Source organism: Rhipicephalus microplus, unplaced genomic scaffold (genome assembly GCF_043290135.1).
Source record: "Rhipicephalus microplus isolate Deutch F79 unplaced genomic scaffold, USDA_Rmic scaffold_34, whole genome shotgun sequence".
NCBI lineage: Eukaryota > Metazoa > Arthropoda > Arachnida > Ixodida > Ixodidae > Rhipicephalus > Rhipicephalus microplus.
Genome location: NW_027464607.1, coordinates 4,028,250 through 4,053,670, shown reverse-complemented (window position 1 = coordinate 4,053,670; position 25,421 = coordinate 4,028,250). Strand labels below are relative to the sequence as shown.

General features: G+C 45.7%; 1 protein-coding gene and 1 long non-coding RNA gene across 2 annotated transcripts; one reads left to right on the top strand and one right to left on the bottom strand.

Moving 5' to 3' along the window:
• Positions 1–508: 508 nt before the first annotated feature.
• LOC142786858 (uncharacterized) lies at positions 509–20,465 on the top strand. The gene is made up of 3 exons (XR_012889189.1): positions 509–721; positions 829–1,014; positions 19,395–20,465. It is a non-coding gene; the product is annotated as an uncharacterized LOC142786858 (long non-coding RNA).
• Positions 17,590–23,817, bottom strand: LOC119162970 (uncharacterized). Its single transcript, XM_075884557.1, has 7 exons — positions 21,274–23,817; positions 20,270–20,386; positions 19,834–19,995; positions 19,621–19,725; positions 19,403–19,507; positions 18,437–18,502; positions 17,590–17,931 (listed from the first exon to the last, which is right to left on the bottom strand). Exons 1-7 carry the CDS (start codon positions 21,319–21,321, stop codon positions 17,590–17,592), a joined length of 945 nt encoding a protein of 314 aa, XP_075740672.1. The 5' UTR covers positions 21,322–23,817.
• Positions 23,818–25,421: the final 1,604 nt, after the last annotated feature.

Below are 25,421 nucleotides of genomic sequence, written 5' to 3'. Positions count from 1 at the left end.
AAAATTGGAATGTAAGTCTGACCAGAATATAGATCGACCCCCAAACTTTGAATCTCCGAAAAAGAAATTTTAAAAAATCGCAAAGTATCGCGGCACGCCCATACTTTGATAAATACACGATACAAACAGCTGCACTGTGGTGACATTTCTTTTTATTTTGACACTAACCTTATGTAGTTAAACGCCAGAAGGCCACAAAACGCTGTCACTCAGGCTCGTCCGAACTTGAGTCTGACGACGTCTGTTTTTCACTAGTACGTCTCACTCATTCTAGGGAGGGGGGGCGGTCGCCTGAAGTAACACCTGTGTGGTCATGACTTTTTTTTTACTTGGAGAAAAATCCCTTCATAGCATAAATACTGTTCACATGTGTTCACAGTGGTTTGACTCATTTATAAATATTGGTAATAGTAGCTGGACTACGAGCACTAATGTAAAGGGGGGGGGTGCTGACACAGACCTACAGACCTTGGGGAGGGCGATCGTCCCTACTGCCCCCCCCCCCCCCCCTGGATCCGCCATTGTAGTGCATCGTCTTCCATTCCATCTAATGCGTGTTACTGATGCAGCATTTGCAGAAAGACGGAAGTACGTCGACTCAGCGCAAAGCTCGTCTGTTTCATAAATCGGCGCACCCACATTGGCGATCCCTTGAATTGCACCCTCGTAAGCCCATAGTCGGGCTTGAGAGCTTTCACGTGGATACTCTCCGCTGTTACAGGTAGGAAACTTACACGCAGCTCCTGGACGAATACAGCGAGTAGCGTTTCTTGTTCGGGGTGCACTGCAGTTCGGCCACAAAACAATGTTTTCTTTTGGTTGTTGCAGGATGTGATGAGCTGCTTTTGGGTTCTCAAGTATGGGACACTTTTCTCCGATCTACCGAATTCCCATTGTGCCACCAGGTTGCCGTGCGCTACGACATACTCAGTAACTTTTTTTAAAGCCTATCGTAAACTGTCATCGACTACCACTCATTTCTGAAGGGAAACGAAAGCAGCAGACTGGCAGCAGGTAACTGGGGCAAAATAGCATTGCTAGAATACTGTAGCTCTTCCCTAGCCTTGCCCAGTGGTGCCGCTGCTGATGCTCTAAATGGCAATGGAAGCTTTGACTTCAGCTGCTCATTGTTGCGAGACTTCCACATTTTTTTTGCCAGTGATTGATACATAAGATGAGGGTCGACTTTAGGTAGTCGGTCGGTCCTAAAAAACCGCTACTTAAAGTCGACCCTCATCTTATGTCCAATCATTGGCAAAAAAATGTGGAAGTCGGTGCCAAAAGTGTTTGCAGCACGCAAAGAAATGCTTCACACTTAAAATGGGACAGCAAGAAAAGAGCGCTACTTCGGTGCTCTTTTCTACTCTTTCCCATATTTTCCTATGTTGGAGCACTGTGAAATTTGCCACCATGAACCCAGACCATATAATTGATTTTTTTTCTGTCTCATTGCTAGGTGGTGGCCTCTCGACTTGGCCACAGCTAAAATATTTAGATTGAGTTGCTCGAAAACATCTACGGGGTTCAGAGGGCAGTCATCTTTATGGCCTTGCTAGCTCAAATTAGCCGAGTTTACGTTATTTGTCACATGCTTGCACAGGTGCATAAACTCTTAAAATTTCAAGTGTTCCTTATGTACACATGCTACATATGGCTCAATAAGTTACTTTTCGAGTGAAACCATAACTTTCAGCAATGATGCCCTTGTGCAGGCACTTTTGGTGCAACAGTGATTGTGCAAGTAATATAGTTAATCAATGCATATTTGCCTGGCAAGGAAAAAGATTTTGTGGCTACTTCTTCGTAGCAAAGGGTGATGTCCTGGTGTCTAAACACTCCTGTAATGTTTGGCATCTACAGAACCTGCCTTTCACTCAAAAAAAAAGAAAAAAGATTGAGTAAAAGGGGTGTATTTTTGTCCTACAACAGTAATAGTCATCTGGCTTGCTTGAGCTTCCTTTCTTGAAGGGTCGGCGCTGGCCACTTTCCTACCCAGACCGCTATAGATGTCAGACTTTTCCTAGGCGGCCCTGCGAAAAACGCTGCCACCAACGCCCTTATCACAGCACAACCATAACTGGGTAGTGCAAAAAGCCACGCGCAAGGGAGCATGAAAGGCCCTCCCCTTTCATTGGTGTTGAGGCCTGGCAAGCTTCTTCTGTCTATCCAACCTCGCTTCAGAAAAGTGCTAGTAAGCTCATCAAAGCTAACTGTGGCTACAATGCAAAAGATGTTTCAGTTATTTCGGTGTGCAGCAACTAACAATTTAGGTGCAAACGAGCATTGCATGACATCAAGTTCAAGGCAAGCACTTCCGTGCACGTTCTGTAATGCCTAAGTGCGTTAAATTTGGGCATGCACATGATGCCAAAGCGATGAAGTGCATACACATGCAATGTATTTTATGATCAGTGGTATGAAGCTCGCTTTATCTGGCAGGAATGGCCCCGTGGCAATTTTAGTCTTCGCAGTTGCATTCTCGACCTATCTATCTCTTCCTGTGCTTATAGGTGTCTTATTATGCATCCTAGAATGTTCTGTTGATAGTTGTCTTCTGTTTGTATACACTGCAAATGAGGATACATGTGTGTCTATTTTCACGGTGTACAGTGAAAGGTAAACCAATGCCTTCGAGATAGCTCTGGCAATCGCGAAGACCATCGGCAAGAAAAACCAGATTGTGGTCAGGAACAACATTTTGTGATTTATCTGTATGGCATACTTGTTCGCATTTACTAGTTCAGACCGGAACTAGAGCCTTCAAAGCCTACATGCACGATGCTGTGGGGTGGCGACCACTTCAGGTTATCCGTGGTCACGGCATGTGCGAAGTTTATTGCGCTTGTCACCGGTCTACTGTTGCACGTTGTGCACTGCGGTCAGAGTCTCTGTTGAGCTTCATAACCAAAGTTATTACTGTTCCCTGTCAAGGCTACTCAAAAGAATAATAGGAGACCTACATTATCAACGCAACATTCGCAACGGCTCCTGCATCCAGCGCTCTCGCCGTTCTGCATCGTGAAAGATATGGAAATCGATAAACTGAAGTCCTTTACGCCTGTGGCAATTCCTTACCCAAAGGTGCCGTCGACTGAGGTCTTCCTTCGTAGAGCGCACTGCTGTTGCCTCAGCTCTTGTTCTCGCCGCTGTTCTGGCGAGTGATTCAGCAAGCACTACTTTGGCGGTTCGGTGACGCGCTTGACTAGCGAAGAGAAATTCGTAGCCCTGCTTCTGAGTGTTCAATTTGTCAACACATGTAATATTTAGCTCTATCATTGTTTCGCACATGCTAGTTCCACCTGGTGCAGGCGAGTCGGGCTTTGCACTACCCAAAACTGCGCCGACAGGTAGCATTACGTATCTGCCAAACCCCAGAGTCTGACGTCTATGCCATGCTGATAACGTGCTTGTCATCCGTGGTTTTCCGGGCGCGTGGCGATAATGCGAGGAAAGGAACACAAGATACATAACGATTTTGTAGTGGGATGTCATTTTTACTCGATTTTTTTGTGGAGCGCTGGCCTTTTTACATTAAACAGGTGAGGATGCTGTACAGCAATGTACAATATGGTACTTCTCAAATGATTTCTGTCTGCGCCACCACATCTTGTATATGTTCTTACAGAGAAATAGAATAGTTTGAGAAAGCAGTGCATGTTTTGAATAACAACCTGCCATGTCGCATTTGGGTAGTCATGTACCACGTCCCAAAACATTAGAATGGCTTTCATTTGAGCTAGTAGCTGATATTGCAGCTAAATTCTAATACACAAAGGGAAGAAACAGGGATAGCTAGTGTTGACTTGAGTGTATTTCTTTTCTTTGTCCCGGTGCTTTTAAATTTAGCTGCTACCGCTCGACATCCTAAGCCATGATGTGATTATAAGAGTCTCCAGAAATCTTGAACATTTGGTGTTCTCTAATGTACACTCGCATCGCGCACTACATGGGCCTTAAGCATTTCGCCACAGCTAGGATTGAACCCGCAGCCTTTGGGTCAGCAGCCGAAAACTAGCAACCACTACACCACCACAATACAGTACCACAAAAAGAGCAAGAAATTGTGAGCTATTTGTAGATATTTTATGCTGATTTCAAATATATAATTAGTTTTTTTGCAAGTTGCATGCTTTTTGTTCTGAACCATGGCAAAAGTGTAAAGCCTAGGCCTTGTGTGTCCACTTTTTTCGGTCTTCAAACTTCTATAGTTTTTACCGATGATTGCTCATATTGCTCCTATTAAACTGTAGAGTGTAGAAAACTAACCAGAAAGTGCATACAAGATATTTACTAGACATAAAAAAATTTAAACATCGCAAGTCCATATTACCGGCCCGAGTAAATGCGTACTTTGAAATTTTTAATAAACTTAATTAATATTAACATTCAGATGAGATAACTGCACTTCTCACACTTCAGATAAAATGTGTGCAAAATTTGATGCAGTTCCGAGCACGGGAAGTACAAAAAACAAGGGGGGCAAGCTGAAAAAGTTGCCAAAAAGTGTGCTTTGGGAAAGACGAAGTTTAAAGATAAAATTGAATGTTTATTTATGAAAGAGATTGTTAAATACAATTAAAATTGCAAGAGGTAAACTGTTTTTCTAGTAACCACTACCCCTAAAACGAGCCAGCACCATAAGTTTCTTCGTCACAGCTCTTTCAAGCAGACTGCTAGATGAGATCAAAATGTTTACTGGAAAAAAATTCGGCTGATCCCATGTGCCTTGGGTATCGATGTAATGCAAAGCATATGGTGACTGTTGTAATTTTTTTATTGAATTAAACATTGCAAAGTGACGCAAAAGATATGTACAAATGCGTGCACAGACATACGTTAAATAGCCGCACATGTGTGCCGTATAACCAGTTGTTTACAGTTGCCTAACGATGCCAACAGAAACTTGGATCACTAGAAGCAGTAACACCAGCAACACCAAGAGCGGTAAGCTGATATCAAGCACTGTTACTCGCGAGGATAATAGCCCTGGATACTGCTTCATAAATCCACTTCAGTAGATGGCACCCAACTACAATTGACGTTAACCTGACGTGACGGCTGTATAACAGGAGTACATATGTGTTTGAAAAGTAGTTCCGAAACCTGGCATGGTTCTGTCATAGAATATTTGATTGTCACGAAGAATGCTTGGGTTTGATTTCTGCTGGAACCCTGACATTTAGCCTTTGCACTTGTCAGGTGAATGCTGCAGATGTCAGCTTTTTCTTAATGCTCATGCGTTAAAACTACCCATGTCTATTCTCGCTCTTCCTCGGTAGATATGAACCGTCTGTCACCTGTGGCCATAGGTCGGCAAAAGTTGTGGAGCTCACTCAGACTCGCTCATGAAATATATTTTGTGCTGAAGGCTCACTCGGACTCGGCTCACAAAAAAATTTGCGGAGTCAGACTCGCCCGGAATCACACTCACGAAAATTTTCTTCAGCCGAACTCGCTCAGACTCAAACTCACCAAAATATTACTCTCCTGGACTCTTTCAGGCTCTCAGCTCGATCTGAGTCTGAATGAGAACCCAGTCATGGTATACAAGTGCCACACGTGTCTGACAGAAAGGGTTTGACGATGTACGCGATGGGATTGTCACATTATTTATGTACATTCTAGTTTTTATTGCGAGAACACCTAGGCATAGGTGGATAGACAGATGGTGTCGTGTCCTGACTTCCACATGCACTTTTGTTCCCAAGCGAGCCTCAATCGTTCAAAGGCCAAACCAAAGTGGTATATATAGGTGTTCTCTGGCCAAACCGCGGTACATCCGCATGCCCGGTTTTGCTGCGTTTTTTCTGTTTGGGCGTGGTTTTAGACCGATCCAGAGGCAGCGACAAATTTATGCCTTAAATCGGAGAAAATGGACCCACATGCTGATTGGCTGAAAAAAAAAAAACGGTGTATGAATGAATCGGTGCAATTATGGATATGGCTGTACCCTTTAGATGGAACTATGGAAATACAAAAAGAAACACATCATCTTACCATACGCATGACCACTGCTTCTTTCGTTTGCCCCAAATGCGTGGCACAGCTAAGCAGATTTAAGAGCTGGCGTCTGAGGACGTAGAGATGCTCAAAATAAAAAATTCTTCATGCTTAAAACAAGTCACTGTAATTAAACGTTCAATAAATATTCTTTGCATGTACTTACAAACAAGTGCAAGTATGCAATATTAATTTGACTGCATCACTGAAATGCCTAAACGTGAATTATTTATTTTTTCTTCAAATTATAATCTCAGTCCCAAACAGTTTACAAATTAGAGTGGTTAATAAATTTACGTTATGAATTGCTATGCAACACAGCTTGAAAAGAATAATGATCTGAGTTCTTGGAGACTGAGCGGAGAAGGCGGCTTTATAGGTGAGGTGTACATTCATAAATGCTCATGGAATGCATGCGGTCTGCACTGGTTTCAGGTTCAATGGCTCTCCGTCCGTCTGCTGCGTCATTCCTTGGGTATCGGTGTGCTCGCTTTTTTCATGGCAATCCAACGTGTATTCTGTGAATTTCTAGCACACGTTAGCATAGACGCACCTATGGCTGACCACGATTGATTGATTGATTTGTGGGGTTTCACGTCCCAAAACCACCATATAATTATGAGAGGCGCCGTAGTGGAGGGCTCCGGAAATTTTGACCACCTGGAGTTCTTTAAAGTGCACCCAAATCTGAGTACAAGGGCCTACAACATTTCCGCCTCCATCGGAAATGCAGCCGCCACAGCCGGGATTTGATCCCGCGACCTGCGGGTCAGCAGCCGAGTACCTTAGCCACTAGACCACCGTGGCGGGGTTTATGGCTGACCACGAAAGAAAAGCATGTGGTGTCATTGGGAACTAATATTTTCATTTCAAATGGCAAACAATGGACTGTTCGTGCTATCACGTGTCTGAGTTTCTTCGGAATAATAAGTGGCGCGGCCTTGGTTGTCACGCCTTTCAACTATTTTACACTTTCATATTAATTCATGTTGCCCACTAACTTGCTTATTTTTACGTGTTTCTATCTGTGGGGGTGCTCAGCTGTTTTTGCAATCGTAGTTTCACTGCAGCGTTCAGTGTTTGAAAGAAGCATCCCATATTACTAAATCTACGGGTTCAGCTGCCACGGCCTGGCAAACTGTTAAATCATTCATTCGTGATGATCTCGACTATAATGCAGCGCTGATAAAGTTTTAAATAGCTTAATATGTCGATTGCATAGAGATTCATGCCATAATACCTAGAGAGGAATCTGGCGCTGCAATCGTGTACCCTCATGCACGGAGGAAGGAAAAAGGTAAGGAGAGGGCATGCCCACTCGGCGCAGGGCGTAAAAAATGTGGCGGATATTACGTCACGCGCGGCCATATTCAGTAGGCACTATGGCGGCGTTTTGTTTTTATTGATGTAGTGTGGTGCGGAACCGTTCAGGCTGGGTCAGGCGGTCCAGTGGCGGTGTGCGCGTTTTCATGGGCCTCGCACCTAACTGTGGCGTACTGCAGGTGTTCGACAGAATCCATTCCTTGTGCCGCATTGCTAGCTACGCGATTTTCCCCCGGTGGTGGTTGTAACCAGGTGTCTGAACTAGAAACCACGGAACGAGCGCGCGTATACGTACTCCGAATTTGCAGCGTCCGTCAAAATTATGCTGAAAAGCCATCATAGAAGATAACGACTGAGCTGAAGAATTCGTTCAATGAATGCCTTGCAGGTTAGTGACAGTTATGCGGTGTTGCTTCTTATGACAACAAACGATGCATTTGCGGTCCACAGGCCCTTATTTAGACTGTAATCTAATCTGGCTTTTCATGTTCCTGTACAGTTACCACATGCTTCTGCGCAATAAAGTTCCTGTTCTGCTTCGCTTGAGATGCTCCCTCTTCGCAATATTGTCTCGCTCTCCGCAATATTGTCTGTGTTATAGCAAAACTCGTTAAAATGTCTACACTCACCTGCACAAGGTAAACAGGTGCACCTCACTAGATGCGCGTGCTTGTGCATTCAGAAGCTGACAAAGCCGTTCGGACGATGTTGACCAAGTGATTTGAGAACTCAAATATAACGAGTAAAACACGTTTTAATGACACTTATGACAATAGCAAGTATGGGGTAAAATTGTGAAGTACACAAGGAGCAGTATATGAACAATTCAATGACGAAATATTTTATATAAACAGAAATATTTCACCGCAAATATTTGTGGCTACAGCAACAACAAAAAAATCTGTCGCGTTGTTTGTGTAAAAAATAAGACAGAAAAACTTTTGTCTATGAGCATTACCAGCATGTATTTCAAGTCTTCTTTGGGGAGAGTCTAGGTGTGCCATTCAAATGCAAATCAGATACTAAACAATACAGATGTAAGAAACATAAGTCAGCAAAACTTGTGCAGCCCACTCAAACTGACTTATTAAATATATTTTGCGCTTAGGGCTCACTCGGAATCACACTCGCGAAACTTTTCTTGAACCCAATTGAATTCACCTTAACAGCCTCATCTGATTTAGAGTGAGTTGTTTCGTGAGTTCGTCAGCCTAGAATGAGCTTTTTCAACCATGCTGTCGCTGCTCTTTGACATCAATATATCACATAATTGGTTCTCTTCTTGGCACCTATTGATATAGTACCTTCGAATACGAGTTGTGAGTGCTCGCAAACTAGTACGGTAATTTTTCTTGAAAGCATGGCAACATAAGATATCTTTATCAAGAACTTCCCTAGAAGAATTGGAGAGGTGGTTAAGTAAAGGCATGTCCATCTGTAATTCGCGCCTCCGATCAATAAACAGTGCAATGGGGCATGAACGCCGCTGCTTTGGAATACGTTTAATAAACAGTGCAATGGGGTATGAACGACACTGCTTTGGAATACCTTTGAGAATACATGAGTTTAAACGTGAATTCAGGTGATGCTGATAGTAATGCTGAAGATTAGTTGATAGCTTGGTAAAAACAGTAGAACTCACTTAAAAAATGTATCTTGCGCTTTTTGTACTCAATCAGACTCGGACTATTTTTTCTGAACCTACCTCACTCAGACTCACACTCACAAAATTTTTTATATTACTCCCACCGACTTACTCAGACCATAGACGACTTACTCAGACCACCTATGGTAGTAAGTTGAATGAGTTCAAGAAAGGGGTGTGCAATATAATTACCAATACAATTGCGAGTACACGCAAGTGTTAGACTTATGTGTATGCTTAATTCTGAGAGAAGCATTGAAGGGCACATAATCATCTCAGTGTAATGAACATAAAGGGTACCAAAAACACAGTTTTCGTTCATTTCACCCATTTAGGTATGGGATAGTAGTCATTTTATCCAGTTATAAACTTATTCATTGATTTACTGAGCACTCAAATGAGAGGCAAACACAGAATGCAGCAGAACAAAGTGGGTGTGTGCAAATTTGCTTGTATAAATCACATAGATACATAAGACATTTCAACCGGCACGTTGTGGACAATATCATCGAAGCAGCAGATAAATAAGAGTCAAACACAGAACATCTGAGTATACTCAGCAGCATTTACGCATTAGGGCAAAAACTTGCAACGTCACACATAAGGAACATTGATCTGGACTACAAGAGCATATTGTCACGGGGTCGTGACGTGGCCAAAGACAGGAAACTTCGTGTTGGGATTTAAATGTTTATTTGGGCGAACCTGTGCCCGGTAAAGGGAAAGTCTAATTACAGCAGCACTCTTGCACAGATAGCAGTCTCGGACTGATAGCGGCGAACGCAGCGTCGGCCTTCGATCAACAACTGACAAGCGGCGAAGCGCGTCGGCATTTATACCCTTGCCGTCGAATGTTCCAGCGTTATCGCTGGCAGTGGCGTAGGTTCCAGAACAATCTGTACCGTTCGCACAGTGGGCGTGATCTTATTGAAATGATCTACTACAGTCCGGAACCTTCTAGAAACCTGCAGGCGCGGTTTGCGCCGAGAATCATGTGGTGTTTCGGAACGATAACAAAAACTTGTGAAACGGAACGTGGCATTGCCCCCCTCTGAAAAAAGGCATCATCCCGATGCTTTAACTAAAGATGAAGGTACAATAATAATGCAAGAAAGTACAATGAATAAATTACAATACAAGAATAATACAAAAAACACTGTTTCAGTTTGTTAACGTGCATGAAACGGCTTGAGGCGCGCGACATGGACGACTTCAGGTCGCGATCGGCGTCGTTGAGAGTTCGTGATGCCGTCGGGGACAACCTCGTAATCAAGTGGGCCGAGACGTCGAACCACCTTGTACGGTCCGAAGTACCGTCGCAGAAGCTTTTGACTTAGTCCACGTCGGCGTATCGGCGTCCACACCCAAACACGTTCACCGGGCTAGTATTCCACGAAGCGTCGTCAAAGGTTGTAATGGTGGCTGTCGGTCGTCTGTTGATTCTTGATACGGAGACGCGCGAGTTGTCGGGCTTCTTCGGCGCGTTGAAGGTACTCGCTCACATCGAGGTTTTCTTCGTTGGTGACGTTGGGTAACATGGCATCGAGCGTCGTTGCCGGGCTCCTTCCGTAGACCAATTTGTATGGAGATATCTGCGTAGTCTCCTGCACCGCCGTGTTGTATGCGAAGGTCACATACGGAAGAATGGCGTCCCACGTCTTGTGTTCGACATCGACGTACATTGACAGCATGTCGGCAATCGTCTTGTTAAGCCGCTCGGTGAGGCCGTTGGTCTGTGGGTGGTACGCTGTCGTCCGGCGGTGGTTTGTTTGGCTGTATGCCAAGATCGCTTGAGTTAAGTCGGCAGTGAATGCCGTTCCTCTGTCGGTGATAAGGACCTCCGGGGCACCGTGACGTAGGACGATATTTTCGACGAAGAACTTAGCTACCTCGGATGCACTGCCTTTTGGCAGGGCTTTTGTCTCGGCGTAGCGGGTGAGGTAGTCGGTAGCTACCACGATCAACTTGTTTCCGAAAGCCGACGTCGGGAACGGCCCCAGTAGGTCCATACCAATCTGCTGGAAAGGTCGGCAAGGTGGATCAATTGGCTGCAGAAGTCCCGCTGGCCTTGTCGGCGGTGTCTTCCGTCGCTGACAGTCCCGGCATGTCCTCACATAACGAGTGACGTCGGTGGTAAGACGTGGCCAGTAGTACTTTTCTTGTATCCTCGCGAGCGTGCGGGAAACACCGAGGTGCCCTGCCGTCGGATCGTCGTGCAGGGCCTGCAGGAGTTCTGGTCGCAGAGCTGAAGGCACCACAAGGAGGTACTTAGCTCGAAGCGGTGAAAAGTTTTTCTTTTGTAGAAGACCGTTTCGTAGAAAGAACGACGCAAGTGCGCGCTTGAATACCTTCGGGACTTCGGCGGTCCTGCCTTCGAGGTATTCTATTAGGGCTTTAAGTTCCGGGTCGGCCCGCTGTCGTTCAGCTAAGTCTTCGGTAGTTATCGTTCCCAAGAAGTAGTCGTCATCCAAGTCGTCGTGTAGCAGTTGGTCGACAGGCGCACGAGAGAGACAGTCAGCGTCGGAGTGTTTTTTGCCGGACTTGTAAATGACAGTAATGTCATATTCTTGAAATCTCAGGCTCCATCGTGCGAGGCGACCTGAAGGGTCCTTCAGGGTGGCTAGCCAACACAAGGCGTGGAGGTCGCTCACAACTTTGAAGGGCCTGCCGTAGAGGTAGGGGCGAAATTTCGACGTAGCCCAGATGATGGCGAGGCACTCCTTTTCTGTTGTGGAATAATTTGCTTCTGCTTTGGATAGCGATCGGCTGGCGTAACTAATAACCCTTTCAAGTCCGTCAGCCCTCTGCACAAGAACGGCGCCAAGACCTACGCTGCTTGCGTCAGTATGTATTTCTGTCTCGGCGAATTCGTCGAAATGGGCAAGTAACGGAGGCGTCTGAAGGCGATGTTTAAGCTCCTGGAAAGCGTGTTCCTGTGGCGTTTCCCACTTGAACTCCGAGTCGGCCTTGGTAAGGTTAGTGAGAGGATCGGCGATGCGGGCGAAGTTTTTCACGAACCGCCTATAATAGGCGCACAGGCCCAGAAATCGGCGCACGGCCTTCTTGTCAGTGGGCGGCGGGAAGTCGGCGATGGCGGCTGTTTTCCATGGATCGGGACGAACTCCAGACTTGCTGATAACGTGCCCCAGAAACAAGGGCTCCTCATACGCAAATCTGCACTTTTCTGGCTTCAGTGTGAGTCCGGAAGTCTTGATGGCTTGAAGTACAGCTTCAAGGCGCCGAAGATGCTTGTCGAAACTCGAGGAAAACACGACGACGTCGTCCAAGTACACAAGGCAAGTTTGTCGCTTCAATCCTGCCAGTACTGTATCCATAACGCGTTGAAAAGTTGCAGGCGCTGAGCAAAGGCCGAAGGGCATCACCTCAAACTCGAAGAGGCCGTCCGGTGTTATAAACGCCGTCTTCTCTCGGTCTCTTTCGTCAACTTCGATTTGCCAATAGCCAGTCTTGAGGTCCATTGACGAGAAGTACTTGGCGTTATGGAGCCGATCAAGTGCGTCGTCTATTCGTGGGAGAGGATACACGTCCTTTCTTGTGATTTTGTTCAGGCGGCGATAATCGACGCAGAAACGTAAGGTCCCATCCTTTTTCTTCACTAACACCACGGGGGATGCCCACGGACTCTTGGACGGCTGGATAATGTCATCTCGCAGCATTTCATCAACTTGTCTCTTCATTGCCTCACGTTCTCGCGTCGAAACCCTGTACGGACTCTGACGGAGTGGTCTGGCATTTTCTTCGGTGATGATTCGATGTTTCGTGATTGGGGTCTGCCGAATTTTCGATGACGACGAAAAGCAATCTTCGTATTGCAGGAGCAGGGCCTTGAGCTGTTCTTGCTTATCGTTCGGAAGTCTGGGATTGACGTCGAAAGCTATGGGAGGGGCTTGGTTCCTTTGAGCAGGTTCCGCAGAATCGGCGAGGGCGAAAGCACTGGTGGCTTCGACAATTTCTTCGATGTATGCGACCGTTGTTCCTTTGTTCACATGTTTGTACTCATTGCTGAAATTCGTAAGCATAACCGTTGCTTTGCCTTCCCGCAGCTCTGCAATTCCTCTTGCGACGCAAATATTTCGGGTGACCAACAGATGCTGACTGCCTTCAACGACGCCTTCCAAGTCAGGTGATTTAGGAGCGCCGACTGAAATAATGACGCTTGAGCGAGGCGGAATGGTGACTTGTTCTTCCAGCACATTCAAGGCATGGTGTCCTGACCGCGTGCGCGGCGGTAGTGCTTCTTCTGTGGATAACGTTATCGACTTTGTTTTTAGATTGATGACAGCACCATGGAGGCATAAGAAGTCCATGCCAAGGATGACATCTCTCGAGCAACGCTGTAGGACTACGAAGTCTGTAGGATAAATACGGCCGTTAATGGTGACTCTCGCTGTGCAGATTCCTGCAGGCGTTACGAGATGACCTCCGGCTGTGCGGATTTCAGGGCCTTTCCAAGCTGTCCTAACTTTCTTTAACTTCGCGGCGAACGACCCACTGATGACAGAATAGTCGGCTCCAGTATCGACGAGAGCAGTCACACTGTGGCCGTCGATAAGAACGTCGAGGTCGCTAGTTCGCCGTCTCGCATTACAGTTAGGGCGTGGCGTCGGGTCACGGCTGCGTCGGCTTGTTCCGCTGCTTCCATGTTGCGTCGTCCGGCCACCTTCGGTAAGTGAGCTTTTGCCTTCAGGGCTTTGCCTGGTTGGTGTTGTGTTCAAAAAGCTCCGTCGCGTCGGCGTCGTCGTCGGAGGATCTTCGGTAGTTCGTCGCACAGCAACCGCACCTCCATCGGTTGCTGCCCTTAGTTTCCCGGATATGGGCTAGGAGACCGGCCCCGCGTTGGGCCAGAGTACTGCCGGGGGTGCGGTGACATGCGGCGGCTGGGCGACGGCGAACGGGAAGGACTTCGTGGTGTCCATTGAGTTCCTGCCAGGTAGTCGGCGATGTCACGTGGCCGATCTTCTGGCTGCGGACGCGGTGCATTGACGGCGAAGCCACGCAGTCCCATCTGTCGGTACTGGCAACGGCGGTATGTGTGCCCGGCCTCGCCGCAGTGGTAGCAGAGCGGGCGGTTGTCAGGTGCACGCCAAACGTCCGTTTTCCTCGGTGCACTGCGCTGGCCCGCTGGGGAACGGTAGGACGTCGGTTGGGGTGGTGGCGGCGGTGGCGTCTGGCGACGGAAGTGTGACGGGGCGGCGTTTTGGCGTGGACGGGGAGGAGCGTTGTGGCGCACTGCAGCGGCGTAGCTCATAGTTTCTGGCTCAGGCGGCGGTGTTTCGGGAATTCGAAGCGATTGCCGGACTTCTTCTCGCACAATGTCGGCGATCGAATCCACTTGAGGCTGCGCCAAAGGCAACAGTTTGCGCAGCTCTTCCCGCACGATCGCTCGGATCGTTTCACGCAGGTCGTCGGAGTCACTGGCTTGAGCAGCAGCGCATTCTGAAGTCAGGCGACGATTATACTGTCTGGTGCGCATGTCCAGCGTTTTTTCGATGGTGGTCGCCTCGGATACAAATTCTTGGACGGTGTTCGGTGGATTCCTCATTAGTCCCGCGAAGAGCTCCTGTTTGACCCCTCACATGAGAAAACGAACTTTCTTCTCCTCAGGCATGTCTGGGTCAGCGTGATGAAATAGGCGGGTCATCTCCTCTGTGAAAATTCCAACCTTCTCATTTGGTAGCTGAACCCGTGTCTCTAGTTGAGCAGCGGCCCTTTCTTTGCGAGCGACGCTCGCGAACGTTTGCAGAAATGCGCCGCAGAAGACATCCCACGCTCGGAGCGTGGACTCCCGATTCTCTAGCCAGGTCCTTGCGGTGTCTTCCAGGTAGAAGTACACACGACGGAGCTTTTCTTCGTTGTCCCAGTGGTTGAGGGCGGCCACACGGTCGTATGTTTCCAGCCAGGTTTCCGGGTCTTCAAAGGATGAGCCGTGGAACGTTGGTGGTTCCCTGGGTTGATGAATTACGATCGCGGGCTGGGACGCTCCGGTTGTCATTGTCGCTGCAGTCGAGGTCATGGTCTTGGTCTTCCGCGCCTTGTCTTGTAGAAGGCCGTACTCCGGTGGGAGACCTTGCTGTCGGCGGCTCGTTCGCTGTTCTTGGTTGGCGTCGGTGTCTTCTCCGCGACGGGGGCTGGGTTCACGGCTTGACGGGGGCGTCCGGTACATGAACGAAGCAGCACCTCCACCAGATGTCACGGGGTCGTGACGTGGCCAAAGACAGGAAACTGCGTGTTGGGATTTAAATGTTTATTTGGGCGAACCTGTGCCCGGTAAAGGGAAAGTCTAATTACAGCAGCAGCCTTGCACAGATAGCAGTCTCGGACTGATAGCGGCGAACGCAGCGTCGGCCTTCGATCAACAACTGACAAGCGGCGAAGCGCGTCGGCATTTATACCCTTGCCGTCGAATGTTCCAGCGTTATCGCTGGCGGTGGCGTAGGTTCCAGAACAATCTGTACCGTTCGCACAGTGGGCGTGATCTTATTGAAATGATCTACTACAGTCCGGAACCTTCTAGAAACCTGCAGGCGTGGTTTGCGCCGAGAATCGTGTGGTGTTTCGGAACGATAACAAAAACTTGTGAAACGGAACGTGGCAATATAGCAAAGACATTGTGAAGATTGTTACCATGCAAAGTAAATGTTCATATGGAGTGCTATTGCCCTTTAAACTGGGTCGATTTCGTGAACATTTGGCGCACCTGACTGCTATGGAAACTTTCTGTTGTCTGCTTACCAACATGATATAGGCGCACATTAAGGTAATACTCAGCGACACTTCTTAAAAGATGGACATAGTGATTCTCCAGTGGAGAATTATCAAACATGTGTGAGTGCAGTTCTGCAAACAGTTCTTTATGCTGCAGTGATTCAAGGACTTGTAGCACAAGATCCTGCAATAGTGATTTTGATGCTAATTTATTCATGTGCACAGCCCATCGAAGAAGAGATTCTGATTTCTTGCAAATTTCGAGGACACTTTTAGATGGGTAGTGAAGCCCCCCCTCTTGCTTTTCCTTTGAATGAATGCAGTGTCTGCTGCTCTGGATGTGCCAAACAATGCTTCAGTACAATGGGCACACATCAACTTTGAGCCCAGCTTGTGAGCCACATAGCCAGCAATGTAGGTAACAGCACGACTACCGAAATCACTGATGTGTTCGAGTGATGCACAGTAATCATGTTCGCTGACTACATGGCTCTGCTCAATACACTCTTCAGACAAGAGCTGCCTTCTCTGAACAGTGGCATTCAGCACTTCTGTTGCTGAATGCCTCCTGGTTGAGCTACATGACAGTATAGTAATGTGGTCCAGCACTTGACAATTTCCAGAAACAGCATCAGACAGTTCATTTTGGACTATCACTTTTTTAAATGCTGCTTGAAATTGTTGGGCTGTCGGGTTGTCATTGTGCCCTCCATGTGCTCTAATTAAGCCAAAAAATAATTCCAAATGATCCTGGCTAATTTTATACCCAGGAATATATTTTAGTATCTTCTTTTTACAAATGAGAAAATCGTACATGGCTAACAGACTCTTCATGCATATTATGAAGCCCAAAAAGCCAGTTTTCCGAGCTGTTCCTATCAAATGTTTCATACTTGCAGGCTCTTTCAGGAGGGAAAGATATCGAATTGTGCTGTCAAACAATGTTTTGATATCATTTACATTCTGTTCATTGACTGGTTTCTTCCACCCTCCCTGATGCATGCTACGGGAATTGAGTATGTCGAAGAGGTTATTACTAATTAATAAAAATTCCTCAGTTGGCTCAGAATTTATAAATCCTCTCAAGCACATCACCCTACATTCAGCGATAGCTGTTGCCACAGACAGGCTCATCACCTGCGCTGCCAGGCGAACCTTCATTGGTTGTTTTTGCCACTCAATGTGAGTCCTTCGCAACTTATTTGCCAAATGTAATCCCTCTTTATCTTGCAAGTCATGAAGTGCTTCGATGTGTGCCCATGATACAACTTTTCCCTCCTGATTGATAAAATATTTGTGGTGTGCAAAGGCATTTCTCACCAGCTTCAGCATGTGGCAGGGATCAAAAAATGCGGCTATCGGTTCGTTAGTTGCTGGGTGCTTGAAGGTTGTTTGAAGGTTCTCAATATTTGTGAAATTGCAACCTAATTCGTGAAACATTGCAATGTTAGCAGGCGCACCATCGCATGTAACTGAAACAATCATGGCCCCTGCCTCATGAGCTGTCAGCAAGCTCTGCCTAACTAAGTTCGCTCGCTGCTCACCTACTATCCCGTCAACCAGAAAGTAGCCAAGAGGAACTTTCCAATGGCCATTAATGGCTACAACCATTATCACGAAGGCGGCTTTTGCCTGTGGCAAGCAGTCACCTTCGGTTCCTGTGCCCATGTCTACATAGCCTTCAAAGTGACCACTTTGCCACTGTACCTGCTGTCTAATTGACATCTCATCAATTATGAGGCTGCACACAGCTTGATGTCCTCGATTGCACGTGTCTAAGCACTTCAACTTTAATGCAGTCACAGCCTCTTTGGAAAACCCAGCTTTTCCATCAACACTCTCGTACCATTTTCTTAATGTTCGAGGATGTGGCAGACATGTGTCAAAGACTTGCCTTACATATTGATATGCTCGAGGAGAGTAAAAAAGTTCAAGGTAAGAGCAAAAGTCCTTAGCTCAGGTGAATACTTTTTCAGGTGTTGTCCTGTCTGTTTTGCTATCTGTCGTTTTAAAAGATGCTGATTTGCTGCACCCAGGGTGTCAAGCACTGAAACTTGCTCTCTGAGCAAAATGTTTTCCTTGGTTAGTGTTTTCAAAACTGATTTCAATTCAGCATTTTGTTTTTTAAGGCGCCTCTTAAACTGCTGAAGTTTTTTTATTGCTTTCCTTGATCTCTGCTGCTCCGAGGCAAGTCTTGCTGTGCGAGCTCGCAGAAAAGCCTTCTCTGGGGTGTCGACCTACAAAGCAAAACCACATAGAACAAAACACTCTCATTTGTCAGGTGGTAAGGTGTGTCACTTGTAAAAGGCTGAACCACTTCTAATAACAATGTGACTAAGCCAAGTAACTTGGACATTTAGTCATAATTTTTCCTTATTCCTGCTTCTTCTGTTCACACTGCCACTTATGGTATTTAAGTTTCATATTTAGGACAACCTCGTACTAGTATATTTTGGTCAGCTCTATGAAGACCCCATTGATACTAGCCAACCATTTCCTGTAACTTGGAGCACAGCTCAAATTTCATTTAACATTGCAGTTATTAATTGATTTGTATATCATGCTGATAAACACAGCATGTATGATTTACATGGATTGCTTTGATTGCACTTTGACTTCAACACCCTTTCTTGTCTTGTTTTATTATTTACTGAAATAAATATTAGGACTGATTGTGTTACCCTTGGTGTATACAGGTGCATTGCTTTGATCTGATAGCTTGCATTTGTTGATCTTTTTTACCTTTGCCTGCTTTCTTCTTCTTGGGGTTGCAAATGTTGCCAGCATGTCTTGTGGCCTTGGTAATTCCTGTGGAAGTAGATCATAGTATCATAATAAAAAAACAGTTATTTGTAATTTTCACAATGCTGAAATTCGCATGGGCTCGCCTAGCCAGCAGTCTTAAGAGGAACTGCTGCACACTTAACAGCATTTTGACTAACTCACAAGTGTCTGGGACTGAACAAGGCAGTTGTGTGTACATATTCCAATTATACATGCTGGTACATTTTAAAAAATGCTCAAAGCTAATAAATCACATTGTAAATACCAGCATTATTCCCATTTGCCCAATAAATGCACAGCTCTAGTCATAAACCAAACCACACACATGCATCCCTAAGGCTAGTACCCCCAAATTAAGTGTGCAGATAAGTATTTTGTAAACATTAAATTACAATATTAGGTTTCAAACTCTGTTAACCCTGAAAGACATGATGGATTTAAAATGAACACTGCATTTCGTGTATATAGTCTTTCTAAATTAGGCAGTAGCAGTAAAACAGAGGCAGAAAGCAATTAGAGATTTAAGATACCTCTGTAAGCTCGTTGGTATGCTATTGCAGCAGTCTCAAATTCACCCACTTAAAAATGCTTTATTTACTGAGTTTCTCAGAAATAGGATCAATTATTTTTATTCCAATAAGCATTTGCTTTATTTAAATTTAAGTAAGATGTGTTTGTTACACATTTGTGCTGCCTTCATTTACTTTGTGATTACAACCAAGCCAAAGTCACAATGTAAAACAACAATTATTTTAACTGTACTGTTTTTCGAAAAATTAAGGTGGGCTAGTACATGCATTGCTTCCCATCAGGACATTACAACAAAAATAAAGAGAAAGTGCATATTATGTTAGTACAGGCTCAACTAGAGAAGATATAACTTGGTATAATGTTCAACACTTATGTCGCATGGAAGTGGTTTACCTGCTCATGGACCGGCTCCCATTGAATACCAGCAGCGTGGCCGGATGGACCTGGTGTCGCGATGCTGGCCTGTGCTTCACTCTTCTCACCAATATCCATGGGAGGCTTTTAAAAAGAGCACATGTTAGGAATTCTTACTTTTACACCAACTGCAACAGTAGTTTACCTATAACAGAGGACAAGCATGCTTAATGAGTAGAAGAGAGGTAAATTTTCACCTGTACAAATGCTGACACATTGAAATGACTGGCACTTAGGTTGGAGGGAGCTGGGTCAGGTAAACTGATTGGATTTGCACTTTCAGGCTCTATACCCATGGCTTCCTGAAAGCAAGAATACCTATGCTATTCAGTGATTTGCTCTTCAGCTAGGTATTCAAAGCAGTAAGCTAATGAGGTGGATAAAAATGACAGGGGAAAAGAGATGTGCACCTCTTGGAGTGTGGACTGCTCGTGGAGGCCTGCAGCTAAGTCAGGCCATTCAGGTGTGTAGAGGCTAGCTTGGAGGCCTTCATGAGAAGTTGCAGCAACCTGCTCAGGCGATTCAGGTGTGGAGAGACTAGCTTCGAGGCCTTCATGAGAAGTTGCAGCAATCTGATAGTAATATATGACTGCTAGTTAAAAATGCCTTTGTGAAAAACTGTTCAAAACAATACAGATAAAACGAGGCATTGAAACTGAAGGGTTGAGTCAATATAACTGTATTCATTCCCTCAGTTTCTGCATATTGCTTTACTTGTGTTGCATTGTACAAATACACATTAAATTCTAATATGCCAAGTGTGACCAGATTATTTTATTGTCAAGTGCATTCTTCAAGCACAACTCGACCTGTAAGCATAATATGATGATCAGGTAAAATGTTTACCTGTGCAAGCAGCAGCAAGCCTTCAGCACCACCTTGCATGAGCTGAGGGGAATCAAAGGATGATTCGGTGCTTGCTGAATCAGGTACTCTATCACCTTGTTGTACTGGATGTGGTAGCTGGGGGATTGAAGACTTTCAATATTACTATTGCAAATTGGATGAAAAAAGTAGAACAATAAACGAAATAACAATGGCACAGGTGTTGCGTCACTTCATACCAACATAAATTAAGCATTATGCATGATAGAAGAGGCACTTACAAAACTTTTGCTTTTAATTACCACATTTATATCTAAATTTTCATATGCAAGTTATGGGCTACCTTAAGTGTTTTTGCATTGCACCAATTCGTGCACAAACTACTAAGAGGTATGAATTGGTGCTGTTAATTTTTAACATGAGAATATAATTTTTGGTGACGTCAAAAAAAGGAAGCATGGATGAATACAACTGGTGCATGACAATTTGATTATTTATTTATTTATTTGGTTATTTATTTATTTTGCAGTATAACATTTATTGTACGCGTCCATTCTTTTTAAAATTATTTGCCACTATAACGCTAGCGACATACATGTATCAAAAGCATATACCAGAAAGAGAAGAGCATAAATCAAAAATTTGATCGAAGATAAGGGAAATTGGTTCCAAAGTTCATTCGTTCTCACCAAAAGAGTATGAACTGCATGCTCTCGTAGGCGGACTTTGAACGCGGACGTGCGATCAAAATGCTCCTCTAAGAAATGCTTCGAACAAACATGAGCCTTCCTTGCAGGTTCCCGGCGAATATGCGGTGGCCAAATTGCTTCTATTCACTTTGTCCGACGAACGGCGTCTTTGGGAAACCTGATGATGAATGATTGCATATGTGTTGCACAGTATACACGCAGCGTAACTAACATGTTAATTTATAAATGTACAGAAGAATTGCCACTATGCGCATCATATACATTACATTTTGGCGTCTACTCTACCGCATGCACCGAATAAGTAAATTTACTTACAAGTGGTAGGAGGTGGCTGGTACTTCTTGCGACCCGCGTGACTTGCATTCTGGCACACAACAGCTGGGCATTGTGGCTGTGACCGCGCACACAGCGAAGTGTGCAGTGGAGCTTTGAGGGACAGTACGAACGCAGCAAGACGTGCCGCTAATACTACTCGAAATCCTCCAGTGTGGTATACGCAATCATATCTTGCTTTCGTGGAGAAAGGAGGAATGCTGTGTGTCCTTACGGGCGCTTTTGGGACCGGGCGGGCATCCTTGAAGGGTCTGTTTGCGCGTGAATCACCCCTTACACACCACGCAAGGCGCTTAGCCGCCTCCCCGATAATGGAAACAGAAACAAACGCCTCTCTTTCATACAACCGATTATCCCGAACTCCTTTTCCATCGCCTTCCGCCGGATGGCCGTACCCGCCATCCTTGGCGGTTGGCGCTGAGCTGTGTTCCAGATAAGGAAGACAGAAACGAGCGCCTTCTCTTTATTTTCCTCTAATGACTATCCACTTATCCCGGAGTTATCTTCCCTCGCATTTGGCTGGCTTTCCCTGCAGTCCTTGACGGCTGTGTCGACGCCTGAAGCTTCCCGCAGACCTTTTCTCACGCATTCCTTCGGCTAACTTCCCACCTTTCGCCCTAACGCGATCCTGGTTTCCGTTCTCCGTAGCTACTAGTGCGTGTGAATCACACTGGAAAGTGATCTGAAAGAAGCTGTACAAATTTCGGTGCCTGGTTCGTCGCGCGGCAATGCCCGAAATATCATCTTTATTTTCACAAAGAACACATCAAATAAAAAAAAAGCTTAACGTGCAACTTGCCGTGTTTATCGTAAAAGCCGGCAGTGCAAGAGTACAACAGCCATACGCAGAGATTTTGTCGAACGTATCGCGGCAAGACAGCGTGTTGAAATCCGTTCCGTTGGTTTCGGATAGCACCGGCGCACGCGGCGCGCAGGCCACGTGCTTTTTGAGACAGAGGGGGAGTCGCGCCTTCTGCTTCGCATTCGTATGTAAACAAGAGAGGAGAATTTGCCTACTCAATATGGCCGACTTCCGGCTTCATCGCGGCTTCACAACGAGTGACGTCGGGGCCTCTCCTTACCTTTTCTTTCCTCCGTGCCCTCATGGAAGTTACGAGAAGTACAGGCTTCGGATTGGATCGCGTTAGCCAGTGAACTGTCTACGAATCTTTTCCTGCAACTTCAGTTTTGTTCTTCGCGTAGAGTGTGTAGTGGGATGGGTGCAAAGGACTTAAGCTGCGCCTTTATTGTTCAAAGAAGATAAAAACTGCTAGGCTTCTCAATTTACTGCAACGCTGGAGCTGCATAAGTCGTGTTTGATAGTTTAAGCGAAGCGTCGTCTACTCACCGCTGCGCATAGATGTAGCGTCCCATGCCTGTGCAAGATATTACACCGAGATCACGTTTAATGTTAGTGCGTCTTGCCAAAACTCGTTGAAATCAACTGAAAAACGAGTGTGACGCGAAGTAGACGCACTGCCACCACGCTCTTCTGACTCGATTTCACAACAAAACGAGAGGTGCGTTGGGAGCAGACCACTTGAACGACGCACCTGGCATCGCAGCAGACAAAACGTTCAGTGTTCCTCACTTAATACTGTGCTATTATTTTCATAAATAGATATTGCGTACTTTCGAGGGCAAACCAAGAATGTTTGTTTTCAAATGTTGTAAAGAATAATTCATTACATTTTGATGCCAAATCTGGAATGCAACTACAGAGTAATGCACACTCTGATGGTTAAATATGTCGAGGTTTCACTTCTACTAGTCACAAGAACCGTTTGCAATAAAGTTTGTGTACAAAAAAAAATGAAGCTTCAATTTTAATTTTTTTTCTCAAAGTTTCAATTTGATGCAAGGTGTAGGAAAAAGTAGAGGTGTGCACCGACTGGTCGGCGCGCCGCCGCCGAGAGTTTTCGCCGCCGCCGCCGACGCGAACTGATCGGCGCGCCGCCCCCGCCACCGCCGACGTTTTTCATCAGCGCAATCGGCGCGCCATTTATGCGCCAGTACTGACTTTTCACAGACTTGTCTTTTTCTTTTTCTTCTTGATTTATAGCTTCGTTTCACGTTTATGTAGCCAGTAAAAAACAGGCTTCTTAGTTATCTTCCTCCAGCTTCAGAGACCGAGAGTACCACTATGAACAGCGGCACAAGTTCAGCGGCCGCTGCATGAAATGGCATATTGGGCAAATTGACAAAAAATAAATGTAATATTGTGTAGTTCTTCACCTAACGCGCTGCATTCGTGCTGCACTGCTACCACTTCATTTCTTCTGTGTATACGCCTTGTTTCGGGCACTATCATAGGCTGCTATCTTGGACTGATAATGATGCCGTTTTACATCCATATGAATATAATATATACGTTGAGGGTAGCATCATGGGAGCTTCTGAGAGCTGGTTCAGAGCATCTCGGTGCTCGCGCTTTACGCTCTGGTCCTCCAAAAAATTCTCTGCAGGAGAAAACAATAGACGGTTTGCAATAATCTGCTAGGCAGCTTTTCTGTAAGGTTAGTTTTTCAACCAAAAACTCTCGTTTACAGGCTGCTTTTTCTGACTCATTTCGTTTTTGCCATTCCTTTTTTTTTTTGAGATCTTTTTGTGCTCGCGTGCCTTCGCTGGAATTTGGAGAGGTGACATTTTGTTGTACTCGCGTGCTCAAAATGAGAAATAAAAGCAGTCTGTGAACGAGAGTTTTTGGTTGGAAAACAAACCTTACAGAAAAGCCGCCTTGCAGATCACTGTAAACTGACAGACTGCATGTTAATTCAGTTCAGGGCAGTCCGAAGAAATTGTCGTCTTCATCTCTGTCCGCCAAATGGGGGGTGGGGAGGGTAGTGGTTAAAAGAAGGAGCCTAATTTCTGCAGCCCATCAGGGAGCGTAGGGCGCAGAGAATAAGGGTTAAAAAATCGAGAGAGGGAGAAAGAGCGAGAAAGTCAAACACTGCCTTTTTTTCAACCCAGGAAAGAGAGAAGGTGCACGTTCAATTCGTCACACGACGAGAGAGAAACATAACGTAGGTCGCAGAGCAATAATACGCACAACACATCACAGTGCAATAACATTGCATCGCATGCACAGAATAGGGTCTGCAGCGCTAGGCAGGCTAGGGCTTGTGAGAATGGAAGACTTGCAAGCACCACAGAGTGTGGGAAACATACCTGACGAGGGATCCCAAGCTCTCGGCTAATTGTTCAGCGCGTCTCGTGGTATGTCGAACAAATCAAGCAGCCTCGATTTCAAACAGCTTTTCCTAGGCCGTCAGTCAGTCAGGTGTGTCCAAACAGTTTTTGACGAGGGTAGCCAACAGCCCTAAAGAATTCGAAGCATGACTTTCGTGTTGTCGCCGCGTTTGGCGCACCTCGAGAGCGTTGATCCGGAACAAATCAGGGTAGGCTTAGCTGCAATCGTCCCCCGTGTCCAAGCGGCGCCCAGCCAGGGAGGCCGATCTTAACATCTTTTACAGACACACGCACATAAGCACGTACAGTTTCACTCCAAGAGGGAATTGGTAGTGGTCGCTTTGACGTACGTAACGTGCATCTACTATAAAAAGGCGTGCATTGTATGCGATAGCTTTTTTTTTTCGAAAGTCTTGCAATTCTAGTATATTTTCATTATATAGCCGAGGTATGAGGTGGTTGTTAGTCGCATATATTTGGGTTAAAGTACTACAAATATTTATTCGCCGCGCATGACTTCTAGAAAAGATACTCCGAGAAAAAAGAAATCGCTCCAACATTTTCAAAACTAAGTTTGCTCGTGGGAGTACTTGTTCTCTGCGCTTTTCCATGGTTCATGAGTGTTAAGCCCCGCTGCCGCTTCTATAGAATGGTGTACAATAAGCCGTATCAACGCAGTTACAGGAATTTCTACAGACTACCAAGCATACGATCACCAGGCATTTTCCCTCCAGCATATTTTTATTAAAAGAAGCGACATATTTTTGCTCAAAACCCGATTTATGCACTGGGGCCCGGTGCACAGATGTTGCATGTTGCAACTCTTGATAATGGCGAGTGGGAAGACGGCAAGTAAGAGCCTCTATGCCATTGTCTGTGCGTCCGGTGTAACTAAAACCTCTAGTCTTGAGAGTGTTAGGTTAAACCATGCACTTTGCCCA